General features: G+C 42.8%; 1 protein-coding gene across 3 annotated transcripts in view; it reads right to left on the bottom strand.

Annotated features, from left to right (window-relative positions):
• The window catches only part of LMTK2 (lemur tyrosine kinase 2), an 83,736-nt gene extending 59,018 nt beyond the window's left edge, over positions 1 to 24,718 (bottom strand). The window contains exon 1 of one of the 3 annotated variants that reach the window (XM_061208194.1): positions 24,655 to 24,718. Coding sequence is in view for 2 of the 3 variants with exons in the window: in XM_061208192.1 (XP_061064175.1) it covers positions 22,543 to 22,624 (82 nt within the window). In the remaining variant the exon portion in view is untranslated. Of the gene's footprint in view, positions 1 to 22,542; positions 22,915 to 24,654 lie in introns of those variants that run through there. The other 2 variants (XM_061208193.1, XM_061208192.1) reach the window with 2 other exon arrangements.
• Between the last annotated feature and the right edge of the window lie 434 nt (positions 24,719 to 25,152).

The following is a 25,152-nucleotide window of genomic DNA, read 5'->3' on the forward strand; positions in this document are numbered from 1 at the left end:
GTGCTAGGTACAAGTCCCTGGATACCACATTGATTTGCCTCATTGTTTTTAACATTTAAAAACAGCCTAAGTGCTTCGAACTGAAGCCTCTCACTGTAATTAAGACAGTTCATACTTCTCCAAACTCCAGAGAATGAATAGTAAACAACTTTTTTCTCTCTTTTCATCCATAATTTAGCATCACACCCTATCATAAAATTTGATCAAAACTGCCTGAGGGCCAGCTCAATATCTGATCCATAAAACTGTCTTCTGTGAGTCATCAGGCAGGCATGAAAAGTCATACCCGTGTTAAAAATAACTAGTTATGCAGAGTTTTGCCCGACCTTGATAACGTATTTATTTCTGTTAAGACACTGCAGGGGCCTCTGCTCTCCTGGACTCAGATTTCCTCAAGGCATACAAGTCCACTCCACCTCAATGTCTACCAGGCCCACTGAAAGGATTCTAAATCACTACCTGAGAAATTTACTAGATAGCCTCTAGTAGAAATTTTTACAGTTTTACCACTTCTAGACACTATTTTATTTACTGTATTTTTCTTTTGATCAGCCCAAAGTCCTATGCTTTAAAAAAAAAAAACACAACTGTATACCAACAGAGGAAAACTTCCATACAATAAAGAAAAACTTGTATAAAATGAAGAAATCAAACCAGCCTCCTACAGGCTGGAAGGTGAGATGGGTTTGCATAAACCTCAGAGAGGAAGTAAATTCTAGACTGGAGGAACTACAACTAAAATCCCCGTGGCCCCAGTGGTCAAACTACAACCCAGGCCCCTGGAAGGTTCCTGGTTGCGACAACTGGAAACTATGAAGAAAGACAGTTTTCTTTTGACATTCTCAAGTCTGCAGCATTCAGAGACGTGTTAAGTCAAACCAATCATCGCCTACAGAAAAACATCAATAATGACAGGAGTGTCTCCACACACTGAGGTCGCCTCGCAGATTACAAACTGAGAACAAGGATAATTAGAGGTTTGGGGTACTTCGTACACCTCCCCAGGACACCGATGCAAAAACACACGGCATCTCCAAGGTACAGTCTAGGAGTTTTCATTTTAGTTTCCAAACCATTTTAATAGATACCTAGCACTTGATTTAATAAGCAGAAAACCTGAGAAACTCTGAGAGGTAGGAGCATATTATCTGTTTTATCAACAGGTAATCTGGGGAACACAATTTCTCAGTAATGACTCAGAGTAAGTGAGGAGTGCTATCCGATTATTAATTCAACCATTATAAATCCCTGCCTAGAACCATGATTAGAACTTGAACACATGCGTAATTAACTGAAGAGTCACCTGTGAATCCTTTTTCAGATTAAAAATTTTAAAGGTTCACAGATAAAAAGAAATGATGATCAATGTCTAGATCCATGAGGGATTGCAAAATGCTGATACTCTAATTTTGTCATTCCCTCTTTGGTTACCAGCTGATATACTGATATGTTTACAAAGAAAATCTCCCCATATTTACTATTTGGTTAGCCAGTGGTTCAAGTCGTAAAGGGTGAGACTGAAACTTCAAACCCTTTAATCACATGGTTGGTTCCTCTGGCCACCGGCCCCCATCCTGAAGCTACTTAGGGGCCAAGAGTCACTTCAATAGCATAAATTCGGGTGTGGTTGGAAGGCACTTGTTATTAATAACAAGAAGTGCTCCTGTCACCCCATCACTCAGGAAATTCCAAGGGTTTCAGTAGCTCTGTGCCAGAAAAGGGGACAAAGACCAAACAGATATTTCCTATTATGTCCAAGGTATACAGACCCTAGAACAGGGCTCAGGAAACAATGGCTTGTGGGGAAAGACTGCCCACTGTTAGTTTTGGTATGGCGTGCTGGCTAAGAATAGTCCTTACATTCTTAAATAGCTGTTTAAAAAAAAACCCAAAAGAAAAATATTTCATGACAGGACATTTGTATCGACAGCTAATAATGCAAAAAGACAGACAACCTGACAACACACCACCACCCACTACACAGTACTACCCAAAACAAACAATCCAATAGTAACAAAATATCAAACCTGTATCTGACCAAGCCTCTAGATCTAAATACCAATTAACAGGAAATAAAGAGAATAGTGGAACATATTAAATTTCACAAGAACATAATCAGCAAAATTTAGGCTACAAAAAACACTCAAGGAGAAAACCCTGATGAATTACAAGGAGAGAGAAAGAGAGATGGAGAAGGAATTAAAAGAGATTTTAAAAGACAAACCAACCTGCAATGTACAGGTGTTAATTTGAATCATGATTCAAAAACCTTAAAAAAATTATAACATTGAGACAATTGGAAATCTGAACACTGACAATTGACCATATTAGGGAAGAATGATCTAGTTCTCCTAGGAGAGAGTGATAATGGCTCTGTTTTTAAAAGTTGTCTTTATCTCTCAGAGATAGTGACCTATTTAACAATGTCTGGAATTTGGTTCAGAATAGTATGAGGGTAGAGAAAGTGATGGGGGTATTATGAAAAAAGATGGTCCCGAGCCGAGTCAATGTGGGTGAAAGGTACGTTCGTGGGAATTCATTATAGGCTCTGTCTAGTCTGGTGTATGTTTGAAGTTTTCCATTTATTAAATAATTTCTTCACATCCATTAAATAAAAAGTTTAAATAGGAAAAAAAAGTAGATACAACAATTGACAATCTGTGTGTCATAGTTTGCTAGAAATGCTGTAACAAAGTACGAACTGGTATGGACAATTCTAGAGGCTACAAGTCCAAGATGAAGCAGGGCTGGTTCCTCTGAGGGCTGTGAGAGACGGATCTGTCCCAGGTCTGTCTTCTCCCTGGGAATCTTCACATCACCTTCCCTCTGTGCCTATCTCTGTGTCCAAATTTACCCTTTTTATAAGGATACAGTCATGTTGAATCACAGCCCTCCTAATGACCTCATTTTAACTTTATAACCTCTGTAAAGACCCTGTCTCCAAATAAGATCACACTCTGAGTTATCAGAGGTTAGGACTTCAATATGTGAATCCGGGAGGGGGATACGATTTAACCCATCTCCAGGATGTATGTTTAAATGAAAACAAGAAAAAAAAAAAAAACAGAAACAAACAGAACAGGTCGGAACAGTGTGTACACAACGTCACCAGTGGGCAACAGCGGGCACCTACAGGGAGGGAGACCAGGAGGAGGGGACACAGGAAGAGGTGCTCCACCCTTTCACGTCTTGACTTCTGTACCAGGGGCTTCCCACGGTTGTCAGCCAAAAGTCCAAACCCCTTAACAAGCCTTACAGCGTCCGTGGTCCTCCAGCCCCCGTTCACCTCTTCGCCCTGCACCCTCATCACTCGCCCCAGCTCTCCACCTGGAGCGACGACGGACCTCTCCCAGTCCTTCCAGATGGATTCTCTGCGACCTCAGTCTTCAAGTTCACCTTCTCCCCCACCAGAAATCCATCATTAATCTACTGGTTAACAGGATAAACTCATGCTTTCAGGGTCAAACAAATAAGACCAACAAGTAGCATTCCTTCAGTAATTTTATGCTCTTACTCAGCAAAGATTCTCCCCCATCACTAATCACCCTACGTCCATGGCACAGGGGTGTCCCTCCCTTGCCCCAGTCATGGCTTATCACTCGTTCCCCAGGTTGCACACAACTCCCACAAACACTCTTTACTTGCCCATTTTGCAATTCATGTTTAGCAGTGTAACTCTTAAGTTGTTTTCTTTAAAAAATAAGTTTTCTTAAAGAGTGGGTTTCCCCCGACTTACATTCTCCTGTGATAGAGGGTATTTATTTCCACACGCCGTGCCCTTTGCACATCTCATCTCACTGGAAGCCGTCAGAGTGGTTTCACCCCACGCCAGCAGAGAGGGTCCAAAGGCACCCTCTCCTCCACGGGCCCCCGATGGTGCTGGACAAGGAGCCTCCATTGTCGGTACCCCAACTAACAGGGAATCTTAACAGATGCCTTCTAAGACACGAGTCTAAACCTGCGTATTAGTCTGCTCGGGCCCCCATAACCGGACACCAGACACCGTGCAGCTTCAACAACAGAAATCTGTCTCACAATCTGGAGGCTGGAAGTCCAAGACCCAGGGGTCGGCACGGCTGGTTCCTTCTGAGGCCTCCCTCCTTGGCTTGCAGACGACCATCTTCTCGCTGTGTCCTCACGTGGTCTCTCCTCTGAGCGAGCATCCCTGATGCCTCTTTGTGTTCAAATTTCCTCTTCTTGTAAGGACAACAGTCATATTGGATTAGCAACTAAAGAGCTAATGGCCTTATTTTAACATATTCACTTCTTCAAAGGCCTGATCTCCAAATATAGTCAGTCACCTTCTGAAGTTGGAGGGGGATTGAGTTCAGCCCTGAACACTGTAAATTTATTAACTTAGGAACACCATCCCCACTGGTAAGGGATCCATTCTTGCCAGCACCAGAAACAAGTATACGCAGCCTTCCTCCCTGGCTTCCCAGGACGCAGTGGTTTGAAAATGGGAGCGGACTCTACAGCAGTTAAAGCGAGCGTCAGATACGTACCTAATCCTTCTGTTCTCCACCCTCACACTCAGGAAACGCACAGGAGAGATTTACGTGTCTACTTGACAATTAAAGCTGGTGCCCACTGGGCTGACTAGACAAAGGAAACCTGGCAGAACTCAGAGAAGCTAAGGACCAGCAATCTTCCAAACTGGACCTGACATCAAGCCCAGGCTTTTTTTTTTTTAAAGGGTAGAACCAACAAGTCCACCTTCCTTTTCCAACATCCTGACAAGCAGCCCTACATCTGGGAGACCAGTCAAATGAATCATACTACTCAAGGAAAAAAATTCAGACAATCATTGCAAATCACACATTTTTATTTAACACCTCAAAATTACAAACCCATCTATCATAAAGGTTTCCTGTGCACAGAATCTTCAGTCACTAAGTGTTTTCCTTGCCTCTTAATTTAACAATACACCTATTTATAATAACATTAAACACTCTAGAATCTCCCTGATGAATTCTAATATTAGGAAGGGAAAATGAAGCACAGCACTAAATATACCCAACCGCAGGGAACAGTAAATAGTGCGTTGATGATCTAGCTGATGAATCAGAGATTCCACAAAGACCCCTAAGCCAGGACATCAACAGCCTAGAAAAACAAACCATGCTGTGTGCTAACCAGTGAAGTGCTCTTCTTGTTCAAAAACAATTTCCAAGGTCAGCCAACCCCACTGTTCTCTCACACCTGCAGAAAGGTTATATACTTTGAGTGCTGACTGAATACCGGTGAATGAGATCATTTCAGATGAAGTCGCTGTTTCTCTCAGCTGTGTCCATTAAAATCTGTTATCAGAGGCTCATTTTATTCCAATTTTAAAATCACTAACTAGGATGGAGACCACCACAAAAGAGCTCATCTCAGGTGGCACAGTTTGGCCAAAGGAATGTCAGGTTTAGATGACCTCTGCCAGACTACCCTGGGCCCATACCCCAGGAAAATGACGGCAGGGATAATATTTTATGAATTAGAATCTTAATTAGGTTGATGGCATAGTTAAGGTGTGGAGTCATCCACAGTGCCAGATGTTTGTAACAGCTCTGAATCAGGACCTCCCTGTGGTCCAGGAAGCCAGCTGATGAACAGGCAGCATCTGGTCCCAGAAGTAGAAACCCTGGGCCAGTTTCCCAGGGCTTCTTCCCCCACAACTGGCCACTTCAGTGCACCACTAATGTCTGGGGAAAAGGACATTCTGTCTTTCCATACAACTTCCCATTGAAATCTGTAGCATCGTGCAGGCAAGTCAATGGCAGTATTGTATTCACAACACTTAGCCGGTACACTTTCTGCAAAATACGGCCAAAAAGGAAAGGAGAGATGACCTAGATGTGTGCTCCTTACTTCCCAGGCAGGGCAGATCCCAAACATCCTAGAAAAACATGTTTACCTGTTTCTTAATATTTCCTACAACACCTTGATAGAGTCTATGGTCTCAGAACCTTTCCAGCTTCCTAAGGTCTAATTGAAAGTCTTGCCAATATAATTGACACATATTCTCCGGCCATGTCTTTAGAAGTTCTCTTTAGAGGAAGCAGATGGTGGTACGGATGCAGTTGGACCGGCCATAGGGATGGCTGGACTGGGGGAGGGGTACAGAGAATTCATTACACTCTTCCGTCTACTTTGTGTATGTTCAAAATTCTCCATAATAAAGTACTACCTTCATAACTAAGCCAGAAACTGCTTACAATACTGAACTGGACAAGGGTCTATGGAACATCAAGGCAAGATCACCTAGGGCTTCCTATCTGATAATGCTCCTCTGATACTGTCTTTATATTATACAGAAAAATAAACCCAATATAACTAGGTGCTTCCAGACACTCAGGTGTCCAGCCCAAGTCAAGAGACCTATAGATAATTAGAAGAGTTCTGGGGACAAGGTGTCTCTTATGGAAACAGCTGCTCCATCACCAGACTCTGAAGTCCACCCACGAGTAAGCCCCATTCAACACATCGATTCATTCAGCAAGTGTTTACCAAGCATCTTCTACAGAGCAGGCACTGCCACAGGTTCGGGGAGTACAGAAGTGGAGAAAACAAAGCCCCTGCATTCACAGCTTACGTTCTCGCGCAGGAGACGGACCACAGGCAAATTAATAAATATATGGTACCTCGGATGGTGATAAGCAATGTCGAAAAATAAAGTAGGGAGTGGATGTGGGAGATTGTTACTTTATATGAAGTGATCAGGGAACACATTCTGATATTAGAATAATTCACATGAGAAATGATGGTGGTTTGGCCCCAGGTGGTTATAAAAATATCTAATACATAAATGGTGCTTACTATGTGCCAGGCACTGTTCTAAACTCATCCAACCCCATAACGACCCTTTGAGGTGGGTACTATTATCAGCCCCGCTTTAAAGTGAAGAAGCTGAAGCCGGGAGAGGCAAAGATGCTTCTCCCAGGTCACACAGCTCCCACGTGGTGATGCTCAGGGGCACACTCCTACTCCAGGGCACTGAGGCAGGAGTGCCCGGGGCCTGGCGGCAGATGCGACAAGGAGTGTGAAGGCAAAGGGTCGCAGAGGACACCTCCCATCAGTGTCCCTCATTCTTAAACACGGGCAGGCTTTCAAGGATCGCCTGACATTTGAGAAAACCCTCCTTAAAAAAGGTGAAAGAAAGTGACCAACCCAAAGAGAGAAAAAGGGATCTGAAGGAGGCAGACCGTACAGTGGTTAAAAAAAAAACCTAAAAATTACTACAAAACTATAATTAATATCCTCAGAAATAAGAGGAGATACTACACTCATGAGAAGATGCTATTTAGAAAGATGCTATTTAGAGGAGGAAGGAAGAACTCCTGGAAATAAAGTGTAGTAGAAAAAACAAAGGCCGTCACATAGCAGAACAAAGAGATAAAACATGAACAAAAGGAGAGTCGAAGCTCACTCCAAAAAAGCCCAACATTCAACTAACAGACATTCCAGGAGGAAAAGAACAAAGAAAAGGAAGAGGAAATAATTCCCTAAAAAAATATGTGTATGAAATTCTTCTGGAACTAAAGGACACCACTTTCCAGATTCAAAAGGCCCACTGTGTACCCACCTTGATGAGTGGGATGAACGGTAAAGACTCACGCCAAGGCATCGCTTTGCAACCTTCCGGAATTTAGACAGAAAGTCTCAAAAGCTTCTATCCAAGGCAGGGAACAGAGGCCACGTGGGAAAGGAAATCAGGTGGCCTCAGACCTGGCAGCAGAGCGCTGGGGGCAGTGGGAGAGCCACCCAAGCCCCACACAGGGCGCAGCCAACCCACCGAGAGGACATTTCAACTCCTGCCAAGGAGCGTGGGACAAATTAATGATACACTCAGGAAGAGCTAAGGAAATGATAACATCCAGCGAAAACAAAAGATGCGGAAGAAATTTAATCATCAGAAACACGATAGGCTCAGCTGCGAGTAGTATTTGTAGTCAGAAAAATATGAACGCTGAATGCTGATTTAACCAAAAAGTGTAAATAACGATGCTGAGGAGGGGGAGAGTGTGTACGTGTGTAAGTATACAAATCCTCTTCTTCCACAGCAGAAATTCAGTACCTACTGAAACCAAGAAATAGTGGTTCCAGCCTGTTCTTTAGCAACATGGCTAAAAGAGCTGGCGGGCAATGCCCAGGGGAGCAGAGAGTAGGGATGAAGAAGAACAGGACGGGACAGGGGTTCCCTAAGCTATTTTTATTATAAGCCCTGGAACACTTTCACTTTAAAAAATATCTACATGCACTAATTGATGCAAATAGAGAGGAGATGGGGAGGGGAATAGAAAAGAGAGGGCCAAGGGGGTGGGAACAACATTTAAGGGATGGGGATGGGACAAAGAAACAGGGTCAAACAGGAAACAGGACATTGTAGAGGCAGATGGAGACAAGGGTGTACGGAAGGCAGAGGAGGAAAGCATTTTAAAAAGTGTCTTGGAAAGAAATATGGTGATTGGACTTCCCTGGTGGCACAGTGGTTAAGAATCTGCCTGCCAATGCAGGGCACACGGGTTTGAGCCCTGGTCTGGGAAGATCCCACATGCTGCGGAGCAACTGAGCCCGTGCGTCACAACTACTGAAGCCCGTGAGCCTAGAGCCCATGCTCCGCAACAAGACAAGCCACCCACCACAATGAGAAGCCTGCGCACCGCAACGAAGACCCAACGCAGCCAAAAATAAATAAATTTAAAAAATAAAATAAAATAAATCAGTGATTTCTTAAAAAAAAAAAAAGAAAAAGAAATATGGTGATTAGTAGCAAAAGAACCATAAGAATGGTTCACTTTTTTTTTTTTTAACTACTTCTGAGAACTTACACTAATAAAGTTATTCAAAAGTAGAATAAAGCTATGCGGGAAAATATATACATTAAATTGTCATCTTTTATATGTGAACTGAGAGAGAGGGTCCAGGAGAAAACATGGAAGCTACTGCTGCTGCTGACTGAGCCCTGGAGGGAAGCAAGAGATGAGGAAGGATGGGATCAAGGGCATCAATCAAGGAGGTGGTCTTAAAGAGCTGAGAGAAAGAGGAGGAAAATGACGTGTCTACGACGCCACATACATTTCTTGACACCTGCCTGTGACTCTTCAAAGTGCACACAAACTATCTGCCCGCGAGCACTCTTCTTGGGATCCACAGCCTCCAGCAGACTCTAGACATGGTCCACGCCTCCACAAAAGCATTTATTTAATCACAGTGTTTAAGTATTTTTCATGTTCACAAGCGAATGTTTACAAGTTTACGATTACATTTCTTTCAAGTCAGAAATATTTTTAAATCACCTTTAATTAAACAGCGCAAATCACTTCATAGGTGGAAGTTGTTGTTCTTACAAATTAAAAAAATTAAATATGAATGTGGTTTTGTGAGGCTAATTATGGACGTTAGCACGTTTCCTAATTCAATAAGGAATTACCGTTAGTACTTCAAGAATCAAGTATATCATAAATATTTTTAAATTTCACTCAGGACTTTCAGATAATAAACAGAAGTAAATATCCAAAGGAAAAATAGCTGGAATCAGTCTATGCGTGTGCATCACACTAATAACCGTTTTCCTGAAAGTACAAGGCAGTGAGCGGGAGAGCAGGGTGCACTGGGTGTCCGGTCCCCTCAACCCAGAATGAAGCCAGCCTCTGACAGGCTGTACGGGATCGAATTTACTGCTTCACGTCCCTGGGCCTCAGCTCCCTCACCTGTAAACTGGCATTTCAGCTCTAAAGTTCCATACAAAAGGATTATAATTCCAAAATTGCATGAGTTCACCAAGTGCCTCTACAGTGAAAATTAGTAATCAGATCTTTTATTGAAATTATTTGTTTTAAAGCAAACAAAGTTAAACTACAGACTTCTGGATTGCACGGTGGCATCAGGCCTCTGGTGACTATTTTGGTAAGTTTGTTATTTTTCAGTGCCTCACCTGCGATCAGTGTCCACACTGCCAGGCAGCACCAGGAAGAGGAATTTTTTTTCCTTCTGAAAGGAGCGCAGGTTGAATTTATTCAGGGTTCTGAGGAAGAATCTGCAGCGTGAAAAACACACTAAACTTAAATTCAGAGGCTAATCTGAGAGGTAACCAGTAGATCACAACCTTCGGTTTTGCAATAAGCTGAAACTACAGAATTTTACAATTACTGGTTGGTTAGAGTAGATATTTTAAATGTGCAAAATGACTGCAAACTCATCCTCCTCTGTCTTCTAAGTCCAAAATGTCTTAGAGATTTACTTGCCATAATTAAAGGCTGCAGTTATAGCACGTCAAACTCAAGCCTCCTGTTTAGTGTAGCAAAAAGGGGAAAAAGACACTTTCAGGATGGACTTTGAACATGGACCTCAAGGAGAAAAAAAAAAAAAATACGAGTTTTTAAAAATTAAATTCTGGACTTCCCTGGTGGTCCAGTGGTTAAAAATCTGCCTTCCAATGCAGGCGACGCGGACTCGATCCCTGGTCGGGGAACTAAGATCCCACATGCCGTGGGGCAACTAAGCATGTGCACCACAACTAGAGAGCCCGCGTGCCGCAACTACTGGGCCCACGCGCTCTGGAGCTTACATACCACAACTAGAGAGAAGCCCGTGCGCTGCGACTAGAGAAGCCAGTGCACTGCAACGAAAGATCCCACGGGCTGCAACAAAGATCCCGCGTGCTGCAACTAAGACCCGACGCAGCCAAATAAATTTTTAAAAATTAAAAAAAATAAAAAATAAAAATTAAATTCTAGTGGTTTCACTTTGGGATAAGAGCAACTTCTCTCTCAAAAATCACTATCCTAGATTCTTAGAATGAAATTCTTTTCTCCTACGCAAGGCATATGTGTTGCCAAAAAAAAAAAGGAAAACAGAGTCCAGAATTATCTGTACTAGTGTGTGGGCCTATGACGTTCTTTTTATTTATTTATTTTTGGCTGCGTTGGGTCTTCAGTGCTGCGCACGGGCTTTCTCCAGTTGCAGCGACTAGGGGCTACTCTTCGTTGCAGTGCACGGACTTCTCATTGCGGTGGTTTCTCTTGTTGCAGAGCACGGGCTCTAGGTGCGAGGGCTTCAGTAGTTGTGGCATGCGGGCTCAGTAGTTGTGGCTCGCGGGCTCTAGAGCGCAGGCTCAGTAGCTGTGGCGCATGGGCTTAGTTGCTCCGCAGCATGTGGGATCTTCCTGGACCAGGGCTCAAACCCATGTCCCCTGCATTGGCAGGTGGATCCTTAACCACTGCGCCACCAGGGAAGTCCCGGGCCTATGACGTTCTTAATCAAACCCAACTGATTATACAATCATCATACTGTAGTTTCAGAGAGAGATAGTTTGCTTTCTTTAGCTCGTCATAAAAATATTTTGTACATATCAATACACCCACAGCAAATACATCAAAATACGCCAACTAGTTTTAAAAAAAGTACCTGTTGAAAAATACAAAATGGGCTACAAACCCGAGGCTATTCCAAAATAAACCAGTTTAGAAAAACAAACTTTTTTATAGCAAAATGTTAACAACATGGTATTATACTGGAAAAAAATAACCCTGCAAGTTCTTGTACAGGTCAAGAATCAGGGACTCTCACAAAGCATGCACATCTGTCACCTGGAGAACTAAGAATGTCATGAGTTATACCTGCTCAAGCTTAGTTTCCTTGCTGGTCTGAGCTGCAGTGGGCAGAACCCTGGCAGGCCAGGGCAGGAACGTCTACACCATGAGGTTCACAGCTCACAGTACTGGCATCTGACTGTCAGGCTACCAGCTCACAGTTCTTTTTTACTGATTATTTATACAGGAGATTTATAAAATGTAAAGAGGTTATTATTTATACTGACTCCCAGAGAAGGGGCTAAAGTTACAAAAAAAAAAATTAAAGAAAGAAAAGGTCTTTGGAGCGGTAAGTGCTCTAAGTGTGTTCTACCCTGTTTAAATTCCTTTGTGGTTATAGCACACATACTTTTCACAGAAGGATTCTTCAGAATGATATTCATGTATGGTGGTCAGGAGCAGAGAGCACTTCAGATTTTAGGTGTTGACATTAATTTTTTAATTTTAAATTGTTCTTCCTTCCTTGAGTCTCACTAGCTCCACAAGTCAACAGATTTCTATTAAATAACTGATATTATTTTGTCTCTAGTAGAAGATAAAATATTTTGTGTCTCGGGGGAATTCCCTGGTGGTCCAGTGGTTAGGACTCCGTGCTTCTACTGCCGGGGACCCAGGTTTGATCCCTGGTCGGAGAACTAAGATCCTGCAAGCTGCATGATGCAGCCAAAAAAAATAAATAAACAGCACTTTCGTGGATGGATCTAGAGACTGTCATACCGAGTGAAGTAAGTCAAAAAGAGAAAAACAAATATCGTATATTAACACATGTATGTGGAAACTAGAAAAATGGTACAGATGAGCCGGTTTGCAGGGCAGAAGTTGAGACACAGATGTAGAGAACAGACATATGGACACCACGGGGGGAAAACTGCGGTGGGGTGGGGATGGTGGTGTGCTGAATTGGGCGATTGGGATTGACATGTATACACTGACGTGTATAAAATTGATGACTAATAAGAACATGCAGTATAAAAAAACAAACAAACAAAACAACTAATACTAAACTTTCATTGGGTTATTTGTATGGAAATATGTTAATATAAATGTTTCAGACATTACATGAAATTTCTAAAAATCTTATATGTTCTGGTATAATGTTATAAGTCATAATTCTAGTTATTACTTTAAAATGTATATCTCAGAAATAACTAAATTTCCTTGTCAATTGCACTATTATGAACTTTCATCAAATCTTTAACCATGGTCATTTTTAAGTCTTTTGTCATTTACAGACAGTTCTGGGTGTACTCTGATGCTTTTGCAAATATGTTCCTATAAAAGGGGTTCATCTTCAAGGAATTCATAGAAAAGACTCTGACAAGTACAGGTTTCTGGTAACTGACTGTACTGCTGAACTGAATGAATAAGCATTTTCAGAACTCTAATGAAAAACTGATGAGCTCATGAAAGTGCTAACAAAAGATCAAGATGAAAAAAAAAAATTAATTACATGGGACTGAGTGAACTGATGAGGATGATTATAATTTTTGTGACTTTCTGTTTGAATTAAAAAAAAAAAATCCCACAAGGACTCAGAGGCAAAGAATATACAAATCAATTTTCACCGCAAAGTAAAGGAGCTGTTACAGTGGAGGATTACTGGACTGAATGTCAATATTATGACATAGTATGAGTGTGTTTCGTGTTTGGTAATTGCAATCATTGTTGCTTTTGTTGTGGTCATCCATTTACAATGCTTGGTGTCAGTCTATTTATCTCTTGTAAAAATAAAATACAGTGTGTGTATGTGAAAAAAAAAAATTTTGTGTCTCAGGATTGGAGAAATCACCTGAAAAGTACTACAAATGCAGATTTCTGGGCCAACATCCAGAATTCCGATTGAGCTGGTTTGTTTGGGGGCCCCCAAACCTGTATTTCTACAAGTACCTGGGTGATCTTGATGCAAATGATCCTGTTTTATAAAAACATCTTTACTTTTTCCTGAAACAATTTCAGCTGAACTTGGTACTGTTGCTGGGATTTATATCAAAACAGTGGGGGCCGCTGGGCCAGTGGGAAAGGTACACGTGAACAAGATTCACCATAAATTCAAAATTGCTGATGCTGGGTGATGGGCACATGAGGGTTCATTATATTAATTATTCTACTTTTGTGTATGTTTGAAATTTTCCATAATAAAAAATGAAAAGAAACAAAAAGCTCCGTAAAAAGATCACAGCAAGTCTACAGCCTCCTGTACTCTCCAAGAGACTTGCCATTGGACATTTTATCTGAACTTTCACCAATTAAAGGAGTTGCCTATGATCCCTTTCAACAATTTCCAAAGCTGATAGGCCCCCTAAAATAATTCTCTCTAACTAGATCCTTAAGCTTACAAGGTTTCCCTCCTATTCTTAGAGATTAGGCTGCTCTTGGAGAGAGTCAATAAAATCTTTCAAATATCCATTGCTCTGAAAATAAAAATAACATCTTGCCAATACCATTATACCACAAGTGTGGGATGTGTAGTATTTACGATGGTATTAATAGGCGGTTAAAAGGTGGTCAAGTGACAGGGTCAAACGTACGCAGGGTCCGTCCAAGTCATCTGTCTCTTAGAGGCCCTTTGTCCCTCCAAAATCTCTCACTCGCTCGCTCTCTCTCTTTTCCCAACACCTGGGATTAGATACAGGAAGCAGAGGATCAAACCCCTATAATATGGGACCTAATGAAACTTAAAAGCTTTTGCACAGCAAATGAAACCATAAACAAGACGAAAACACAACCCTCAGAATGGGAGAAAACATTTGCAAAGGAAGCAACTGACAAAGAATTAATCTCCAAACTTTACAAGCAGCTCATGCAGTTCAATATCAAAAATACAAACAACCCAATCCAAAAATGGGCAGAAGACCTAAATAGACATTTTTCCAAAGAAGATATACAGATTGCCAACAAACACATGAAAGGATGCTCAACATCACTAATCATTAGAGAAATGCAAATCAAAACTACAATGAGGTATCACCTCACACCAGTCAGAATGGCCATCATCAAAAAATCTACAAACAATAAATGCTGGAGAGGGTGTGGAGAAAAGGGAACCCTCTTGCACTGTTGGTGGGAATGTAAATTGATACAGCCACTACGGAGAACAGTATGGAGGTTCCTTAAAAAACTAAAAATAGAACTACCATACGACCCAGCAATCCCACTACTGGGCATATACCCTGAGAAAACCATAATTCAAAAAGAGTCATGTACCACAATGTTCATTGCAGCTCTATTTACAATAACCAGGACATGGAAGCAACCTAAGTGTCCATCAACAGATGAATGGATAAAGAAGGTGTGGCACATATATACAATGGAATATTACTCAGACAAAACAAGAAACGAAATTGAGTTATTTGTAGTGAGGTGGATGGACCTAGAGTCTGTCATACAGAGTGGAGTAAGTCAGAAAGAGAAAAACAAATACCGTATGCTAACACATATATATGGAATCTTAAAAAAAAAAAAAAGGTTCTGAAGAACCTAGGGGCAGGACAGGAATAAAGACACAGACGTAGAGAATGAAATTGAGGACACGGGGAGTGGGAAGGGTAAGCTGGGACGAAGTGAGAGAGTGGCATGGACATATATATACTGCCAAATGTAAAACAGATAGCTAGTGGGAAGCAGCCGCATAGCACAGGGAGATCAGCTCCGTGCTTTGGAACCACCTAGAGGGGTGGGAGGGAGACGCAAGAGGGAGGAGATATGTGGATATATGTATATGTATAGCTGATTCACTTTGTTATAAAGCAGAAACTAACACACCATTTTAAAGCAATTACACTCCAATAAAGATGTTAAAATAAAAACAAACAAAAAAGAAAAACCCTATTATAAATGTGCCAGTAGCAGCAAGCAAATCCAGTGCCCAGATATCGGTTTCTAATATCACTCTCCAATAAAAGGAAGCCGCGTGAGACATGGCTGATCCTAGGGCTGGAGCAGGGAATATACAAGGTGGGCCTATAGCTTCTTATAGCACCAGAAAACAAGGAAGTGCTTAAAAAAAAAAAAAAATGGACATATGTCTATAGGACACAGAGCCAACTGAAAGGGCTCCCAGGGGCCAATTTAAGCAGCAAAATAAATAACATTATTGAATTATAACCCAAAGTGTAAAATCAATATCCATGTGTCCATACTGATATAAATAACTGAATAAGGAAATAAATGGGGAAGAATAGTTAAATACCCTATACAGAATCCCAGGTAATTTCTACCTCAAGGAGGTGGCACGGAACTCATCACCACCAAGTGCAGGCTGTGCGTACGCGCAGTGCAGAGAAGGGAGGAAAGGGTAACCTGACAGCGGAGAAAGCTGACACACAGCACCTCGGCCAGGGGATCAAGGGGCTAGTAGTCTTGAAAGCACGTACCCTTGACATGATGTGATGAGAACAGCACTTCAACTCTGTGGTCTTCCTCCCCAAAACACAGAATCCCAGCCTAACAGCTAGAAAAACATCAAACACGCAGCAGCTGAGGGATATTCTACAAAACTCCTGACCAGGACTCCTCAAGATGTCAGGATCATCAAAAACAGGGAACAGTCTGGAGGGGCCCAAGGAGCCATGACAACTAGACATACTGTGGGATCCTGAACCAGAAAAAGGACATTAGGGAAACACTAAAGAAATGTGAGTAAAGTCTGGACGCTGGTTAGTAACAATGTATTAGTACCGGCTCCTGGTTGTTACCAATGTCAAAAGGGAAAACTGGGCAAAGGATACACAGGAGCTCTTTGTACCATCTTTGCAACTTTCCTGTAAATCTACATTTGTTCTAAAAGAAAAAGTTTATGGCTAAAAATAAAACAACTATCCGTGGCCTCATTCCAGGTGAAGGACTGGGGCTGGATGAAGGTGAAGTTCGCAGGAAAATGACAGGGTCTAAGCTGACACCCCCTCACATGCACGCTGTGGAGTACTGGTCTGGTGAACTCAGTTCTCCAGCACCATCTCTCTCATACTTCAGCATCACCCACAAACTTCAAAACCACGCAAACACGAGAAATACCGAGGCGATGAGACACAGAGCTTACAATCCAGATGAAGAGACAGGACTTAAAGAAACAGGTGGTATTTGCTAAGTGCAAGTGGTAGGCTGGTACAACAAACACAAACCTTTTTTGATGACGCAACCCACCAGTAAATTTTCTTCGTAGTCCTTCCATTTCATGTAAATTTATTTACAAGTCATACAAATGCATTAGTGTACCAATACATTCTATCCCTCAAAAGTCACATAAGTCAAAATTTTTTAAGGGCGAGATGAAAATAAATTAGAAAGTTCCCACATTTTCATGCTGCATCCCCTGGAACATCTTGTCCCACAAGGAAACACTCTAAGAGTTCATTAGGGGTGGCAATCACCAAGGCTGGGCAAGGAGAAAGGTCTTAGTAGGGAAACTGGGGCTGCAAAGAGGTTAAAAAAAAAAGACAAAGAAAGAGATGACAGCACTTAAAAGATACAAGGGGAAGAGTCAGGCAACTGCAAACAGAATATGAAGCGCTGGAAGATGGAACTCTACACAGGATATTTTGCAAACTATGAGCAGATCAATTTAGCTGTTAAGAAAGTGCCATGAGATGGGGAGAGCGGAGGCTGGGACAGCAGAAACTCAGCTGCCATGACCTCCCTGCCCAAAGCTTCCCAAACTGGGGTCAGATGCCGGGTGCCCAGAGCTACTCCAGCTGCACCATAGCACCTGGTCGTGGCACATCTGTTTGAGGTGATGGGAATTTAAGCCTTTTAAAACAAACATATAATATAGTAAAATGCAAAATCTGCCAAGCTGTTAAAAATAAAATGTAAGGTTTACCACCACCCCTCTGAAGCCCCAGGAAGGCAGAAGAGTACGAAGCGCTCTTTTGCAGTCAGGGTGGAGGGCAGCGGGTGGGGGGACAGAGGCTTCCAGAGAAGTAAAGGCGCTCACCGTGTTGCGTGTCTCAGGCACCTGCGACACTCGGCGTCAGCTGTTCTCATGTTGCCCACTTGAATCACAATAAAGTCCAGTGAAACCTGGAATCTCTGCACTGGGCTAACCTTTGCACAAAACCTTCTTTTGAAATATTGAGGTTATTTTTCTGATATGCCTGTTCTTTGTGGCAAATAACTGTAATGCCAAGGCATGGTTCCAAATCAGTCATTTACTACAACTTAAAAATACTTCACTCCAACATTTTGCTCTGACACAGGTTTTACCACATCTCCTCAGCTTTCTTACAGCGTCTTCATATGAGGATTCACAGAAAAGCAGAAATTCGAATCTAAAAACCACCCCAGATACAGTAGTTTGTTTTAGACCAGGAACGTTTGTCCAGCTTCTCCTTTCTATAGTATTCCTTTCCTCGTGTCTGAGTAATAAATAAAAATTTCAAAGAGTGAAGCACCGCTAGAGGACTGCAAAAATACATAATTTTAAAAGAGAGAGAGAGAGAAAGCAAGTCTGTCACATTCGTCTCTCCCAATGACATGTTCTAAGGGGAAGCCTCAGCCCTGTGCTGGTCCTACCACAGTCTGGGTGAACGGGCTGCCTTCAGGGACGCTTTCTGCAAGTATACAATTTTGTCTGGGATCAACCAAACTTAGATTGCCCGTGGTTCCTTTACGTAAATTAAAACCAGCAATTGTTCACATGCAAGAGCTTTAGTCATCTCGAGGTCCAAAAACAGGTTTATTATATAAAAGCAGACTAATCCAGATCATCTTAAAATTTTCTAGCATAATTCCCCAAGACTATGAATTTCAAGAAGTAACACTACCAGCTTATACATTATACTTCAATAAGCCAGATTTCTCTCTAAAGGATCTTCACCCATCATATAATTTGCTATTTTGAGAAACAAAGATTTTTTTACATCCATAAGTTCTAGGCATTCCATGATAAGCAGCTACCACGGTGACTTCTTTCTTTGAAGCCATACCACCCACCATTAGTCAATTCTAGGATAACCCACCAAATTTACAAAGAAATCTGAAGCAATGAAGGAATCTATGTTGCCAAGGGCCTAACCTGTAGCAGATATGGCTATCACATGACAGCAACCCCTTAAATATTATCATCCTTTTTTAATAGTTGAATTCTAAGAAGCTTGGAGAGGTCAAGTGACTGGGCAAGGTCTTAAAAGTTTTAAAGTGGCAGAGGAAGGCCTCACACCCAGACTAACTCCAAAGTCCAAGCTCTGGCCACAACGCCTGCTCCTCCTGTGACTGGTTCATGAATTTTACTCTCAACTGAGCTGAAAAGGTGGATTCTTTTTATATGTCCACCTACAAGGACTTTTTTGAGGACTAGTCTGTTTAACAGTTTCAGAACCCTGGCTATCCCCTACATGACATTTACATTACAAAGTGTTTTTCATTATATGTACAGCTGTTCTAAGTGACACAGGAGCACAGAGGGCCCAAGGACTCTAAATTTCAAGAGAATTGCGTGAACAGTCAGCACATTGATATCAGCAAAACTGTAGGGATTTGATAACTTCCATGCTGATCAGCTACAAAGTTGCTGGACAGATTTCCTATTACTATGCAAATGAACATATTTAGTTAACCCCAAAATATCACCAACTGAAAGCAATTAACAGCATTCCCGGTCTAAATCAGATCTCAAGCCTTAGAGTCATATATCCTGACAAGAATTTGCATGGAAAGCTCTCAGAAGCTGTTAAAATAAACACAAAAATTCACACTTTAGAAAGCACTTCCTTTACTTCAGAAATCTTTTTCAAGATACAAGCCTGTTTGCTTAATCTAAAACAAAAGCCCCGGTTTCACAAGCTGCTGTTTAATCAGTAGCTGAGTCCCACCGGCTTCACAGACTTCCGTGAGGTCCTTTATCTGGAACTGCTAAAAGCTTCCTCTGTACTCTGTGACCTAATATGCCACAGAACAATAGAAGTGAGTTTCCTTGTCTCACCACTATCCTAATATTAATAACAAGTTGTGGACTTAGAGGAATGCCTTCACGCATACAACATCTTTCTTTATGATGTGAATTCTGAGAATCTTACAAAAGGCACATAAATATTTGCCAAGAGAAGAAAGGTCTGATAACTATGATCTGGAGAAAAAGAATTTCTTAACTGTAATCTTAGTTTGGTAACTGAACTGTGTGTGAAACAGTGGACTTCCTCTCTTTACGTAAGCTTCCTAAGTGAGGACCAGCAGGATCTCAGTCTATATAACAAGGGCCCTTGCAGAAATACAGATTCTCAGGAAAAGACCTCCCCCCGCCCCGGGAGGACATAAGGGACTCTCAGAGTGATAAAGAGATTCTCCCCCCCAAATTCAACCTAGAAATGCCTTCTTGCCTGATGGGCAAAGGCAATCCACATATTTACAAAGCTTATTATGACTGAATGGGTAAATATCTTTTTTCAACTTTAGAACCTAGAAATGATTTTGGATGACAAAGAAACGTGGGATAAATGAACTTCGATTTAAATGCTGAATTTCAGTTAACTGTCTCATTTCCCCATGCAAACAGGCTGGCAAAGGATACAATTCAAGTATTTTTTTCCAACCTACTGCTGATAAGCCATGCTTTCTCCAAGGCAATATTAACCAGTTTGAACTTTAAGCAGAATAGCCAAGGAGGCAAAGACCATATACAATGGATCTACTCTGAATCTGAAAATGGCCAGCTCTCCCTTTGTAAGGAGTACAGGCCCCCAGATAATCAAAAGCTTGATAGCTGTTTTCAATGTTTAACTGCTCTTTCATCTACTATGCATGTTCCAGAGGGGTTCCTCTTTCTTAACCAGCAAACTCACTTATCAGGATTAGCTCAAAGGTTTCTTTACTCCTTCTTGGTCAAGAATCTACCCCCATTACCAGGATTAACAATCTCTTCTGAATGGAAATAAAAATTCCCAAATCTATGTGTGATTGTGCATCTTTTCCACATAATTTAACCCTAGTAGGTACTTGTCATCCATAGGCCACAAGTCTCACCATACACCCTCCAAGCAATAGAACATGAGGGAAAATCTACAAAGGGAAAATCTACAAAAGCTGCTACAAGTCACCAAATAGTTCTTTACATTTTTTTAATGCCAAGATATAATATTTCTATTTATGGATTAATTTTCTTGATTGCTTTGTTTTACAACACTCCAACAAAAACTTCAATTTTTTGATTCATACCTCCATGAAATAGTAAAAGAAGGGAATAAACACATTAAGAGGTTTATAGGGACTTCCCTGGTGGACCAGTGGTTAAGACTCCGTGCTTCCACTGCAGGGGGCACGGGTTCAATCCCTGGTCGGGGAACTAAGATCCTGCATGACTCACGGTTCGGCCAAAAAAAAAAGGTTTATAAGCAGACACATTTCCAAAGTTTCCTAAATAGACTCTGTTTTACAAAATATGTAAAACTTCGATTAAGAGCAAAGTCATCTGGAAACTTCTTGAACCCCTTTCACATATGTAATCTTTATCCACTATCCTATTCTAGTGCTAATTTTCAATTTCACTATGAATATGTTTCAATATCAACATCGACACTTCTCCCTACAGTCTTTTATAATTTCCCAGGTACTTTCTGTGACTCTTACCTGGGCTGCCTATACATTCCTCATAATATTCACTCTTCTTATCTATCAGGTCAGAAAACAGAATTCACCTTACACATATTTGATCTAAGGCAGTGGCAGAAATTTAGCAATACACTACATGGTACAATGATAACAGTTTATACCCAACTAAAGGGCACTCAATGACATAACCTGGTGTGTCTCTGGAAACAATTATATTTAGCTTCCATTGCAGATGTGTTTGAAAAATATGTCTTTACTAGGGACAGTACCTTCCACATTCTGCACCCAATTAACATCATTCTAAAATAACTCTTGACCTCAAGAGTATTCTAAACAGCTAAGAGACTTGAAGTGGTAAAGCAGAAAAATCACACAGCTAGGGGAATCTAAGACCTGGGTTTTAGTTGTGGCTCCTCCTAAAATTTAGCTGTGTCACCTTGGGTAGGTCATTTGACCCCCAGGGCCTCACTATCTTCAACTGCAAAACGAAAGAAATTGGACTAAATTTTCTTTAAGGTCTCTCCCATCTCTAAAATTCCATGATTCTATGAAATTTCAGTCTCCCCTCATTTCAAAGATAAGCAACAGATGATAATGGCAAATTGGCCTAGATTATTTTTTTCCTTAAAAAAAAAAAAATTATCCAACTTGAGATGCTTTCCTGGACTGAAGTTTTATCTGAGAAAATAAACCACAAACGAAAACGATGGGGAGAAAAAAAGAAGATCACACACTGACGTAGCTAAAATAGAAACTTCAATCACCCTTGGGCCATTTTGTCAATAGTTATTCAAAGGCTGCTACTCTAATCACTGGCTTCCTAAAGTAGAGATATTTATAGAGTGGTTTCCTTCTCATCCCCAGAGATTCAATCTGAATAAAACGCACAGCGTCTAAAAATCAATTTACAACTTCAGAACAAGTTACAGGGAGCGAAGGAAACTCTGCGCAGCTCTCCAAGTCATTTGCATTTAAGTATGATTAGGGCTAAGAAACGGTTCTTATTATAAGATGTGAGAAAAGCACAGGAGGCAGGTGACATCTGGAAAAGGAAGCAGAACTGCCGGCAAGGGATGTAGGCTGAGGACCTTCAGGCAACAGGTCCAGAGCCGGTGCTGCAGCCTACCCCGGGAGGGGTCGGTCGCTGCCGCCCCGCTCGCAGTCCTCCCCAGCCCCATCCGCATCGTCTCGCCCCCGCTTCGGCCCTCGAGAGGCAGCCCGCCCCCCCCCCCAACCCCGCCACACGTCCCTGCTGCAAAATCTCCCTAATCACTCGCTTCCCCGGGCCTCCCGCCCCGGCAGGCCCTCCGATTCCTCGGCGCCGAGGCCGGACCGGGCCTGCAGCCTCCTTCCCAGCCACCCCCGTCGCAGCGGTCCCGCAGCCCGGTCCCCTCAGCCCCGTCCCTGCCTCGGGCCCGCTCACCTGCACCTGTTTGCGGAAGTGGCGCGGCCCCGGCACTGCCGGCGGCCAGGAGTAGCAGCAGCAACGGCGGGGGCCCCGGCATCTCGCCCACGGCGCAGCCCCGGAGACGGGCTCTCGGGTTGCCTTCCGTCCGTCCGTCCGTCAGTCAGTCCTGCCTCCCTCCGCTGCCTCAGCGGCACCCGCGCCGGCTGCTCCTGAGCACACGTCGTTTCGGCCAAACCTCAGCCCAGATCCTGGTCCGCACCCACCGCTCCAACCACAGAAACACCATCCTTCCTGCCCGCCCGCCTGCGCCGCCGCCGCCGCCTCTCAACAGAAGCAACGGTAGCAGCTCTGCGGAGCCGCGGGCCAGCGCAGCCGCACTCCCACCGCCATGATGGGCTGCGTCATGTGACGTATGGTGGGGGCGGGACGCCGTGATAGACAGCCCATCCCGCCAATCGCCAGCTCCACACCCGCCTGGGAGGCCCCGCCCATCAACCTGGCTGAGGGAGGGTGGCCGCCGGTGCGCCCCCTGCAGACCAAGAAGTGCGTGAGCAGCAGGTGATGCCAGCAATTATTTTACAATTTTTTAAAAAGGGAAGTATAAAGAAGACAATGAAAAGCATCCTGAATCCATTCTGAATTTTTTTCTCAGTATTTCAAAACGTGTAAAAATAGGCCTGTTTTGCCTTCTGCCTTTTTTACTTGCAACAGACGTTTTAGACTCTTCTTAGGTTGACCTATCAGCCACCAAGGAGCTTTGGGCTTTTTTATTTCAATTCAACAAGAATAGAATACCTCTCCCCTCGCACCCACTAATTCAGCTCCTGAGCTCAAGCTGTGCCTCTTGGCAAGAGTGCCCTTCCTGTCCTTTCTTGGCCACCTGGCACACTCCCTTTCCACCGTCGAGACTCACCTGAAGAATGATGTCATCTAAGAAGGCCTCTCCCAACCTCAGGAGGAATGACTAGCAACTCCTAGTGCCCCTCCCTGGCCCTGGACAGACTGCTATCCCAGCTGCCATATTTTATTGTTCCTGTGACTATAAGCTCCCTAAGGACAGGAACTGGGCACGTGTCAGCTGGGGGTGGCTCCAGTAGGAATTCTCCAAAGCAATGGTGCCTGGTCCCGGGTGCCCGCCTCTTCCCACCAAGTGACAAGACCCAGCCAACAGGTGAGGAGAGCATCCTTCTGCAGAAAGGGTAGAGAAAAAAATACTTTCCAGGTAGAAGTGAGAACGATCAGAAGCCTGGAGGCTGGGAAAATGCTGGGCTCTTCCGGAGAATGCACTCATAGCCCAGTTTGTGCATGAGAGAGACTGTTTTGAATCTTATCAGATGGGGCAGCACGGGGGAGCCTCCCCAATTCTCCGGACTCCTCAAATGTCCATCCCACATGCCAGCTCTCTGCGGGGGGCTAACCCCGTGTGGACACATGGACCATGCCCAGGGGATATTTGTTGAATGATTAAGGCAAGCCAATAAACACCTAAGTAAACAAATAGCTGGAATGTGGAAGTACTGGGTTAAAGTGTATATGGCTGTCTGCTGATCTCTATGTGGGAAAGGAAAGGAAGGCAAAGGTCTGGAAAAGAGACACAGTCACCCTATTGTGCTTCTCCTTGGATCAGGAAGCTCCGGACTTTGAGTTTGAGAAAGCCAGGGAATGCTCACACTGTTTCCCGTGGGGAGTCACTGGATTTGTTTGCAGCAGTGCTGGCCCAGCCAAAGCCCTGCCTCATAATCCTTGTGGTTGTTAATCATAATTAAAGTGAGCTCCAACGACCACATGTCAGACCACAATCCCAAAGCAGGTTTCGTTATTATTCGACCAGCTGAAAAGTTTTTTAAAAAACTTTTTTCCTTTCCACTTCACAGAGCAAGGGTTAAGGTGCACATTCCTCGGACGGTGTCTAATGGAAACCTTTCACCTACCACCGACCTCACTGCTCACATCTTTGCCCAGTGCTTCCCTTGAAGACGTCCAGTTAGAGAATTTATAAAGCAAATCAGAACCTGTTTGCTTTGTTTAGTTTCCTCTAGGAATCAGAAAACAACCTTTGGCACAATTTGGGATTAGATCCCTAAGATGAGAAGCAATATCTTTCAGTGTTTCTATAGCTGTTCTCACCTGTGCTCGGCCTTTTCCAATTTTTCTTGCATGCCAAGCCATCACTTGGATGATTCTACAGGCATTGTCTGTCCTGCCAGCAAGCTCTGGCTGAGGGCTGGATTCAAGGGATATGGATTCACTTTAGTACTGGATGAGCATGCATCTCTGAGGATCTGGCACTCAGCAAGTACCCTAAATGTTTGCAGTGCTGAGCTGGACCAAATGGGTGCATCTGTGAGGGTCCTGTCAGTGGTATACTGGAGCCAGCTGGTACCAGCTTGTGAAAGCCAATTGTTAAATCTTCAGGAATTTTGCATGCCAGTTGTTAGACACAGCCATTGTTGAAAATTAATTTATATAAACCTGCAATTAAATAAATTATATTAAAAACAAAAGTAATAAGGAGAAGCATTTTCAGAATGGAAAGCAATGAGAAGACTAGAAAAAATGGTCAAAATCAACTTCTTCAGAACTCTAGAAATTAGCCAAAGGTTTGCAACAACACAAGGAGCATTT

Source organism: Eubalaena glacialis, chromosome 13, assembly GCF_028564815.1.
Source record: "Eubalaena glacialis isolate mEubGla1 chromosome 13, mEubGla1.1.hap2.+ XY, whole genome shotgun sequence".
Classification (NCBI taxonomy): Eukaryota; Metazoa; Chordata; class Mammalia; order Artiodactyla; family Balaenidae; genus Eubalaena; species Eubalaena glacialis.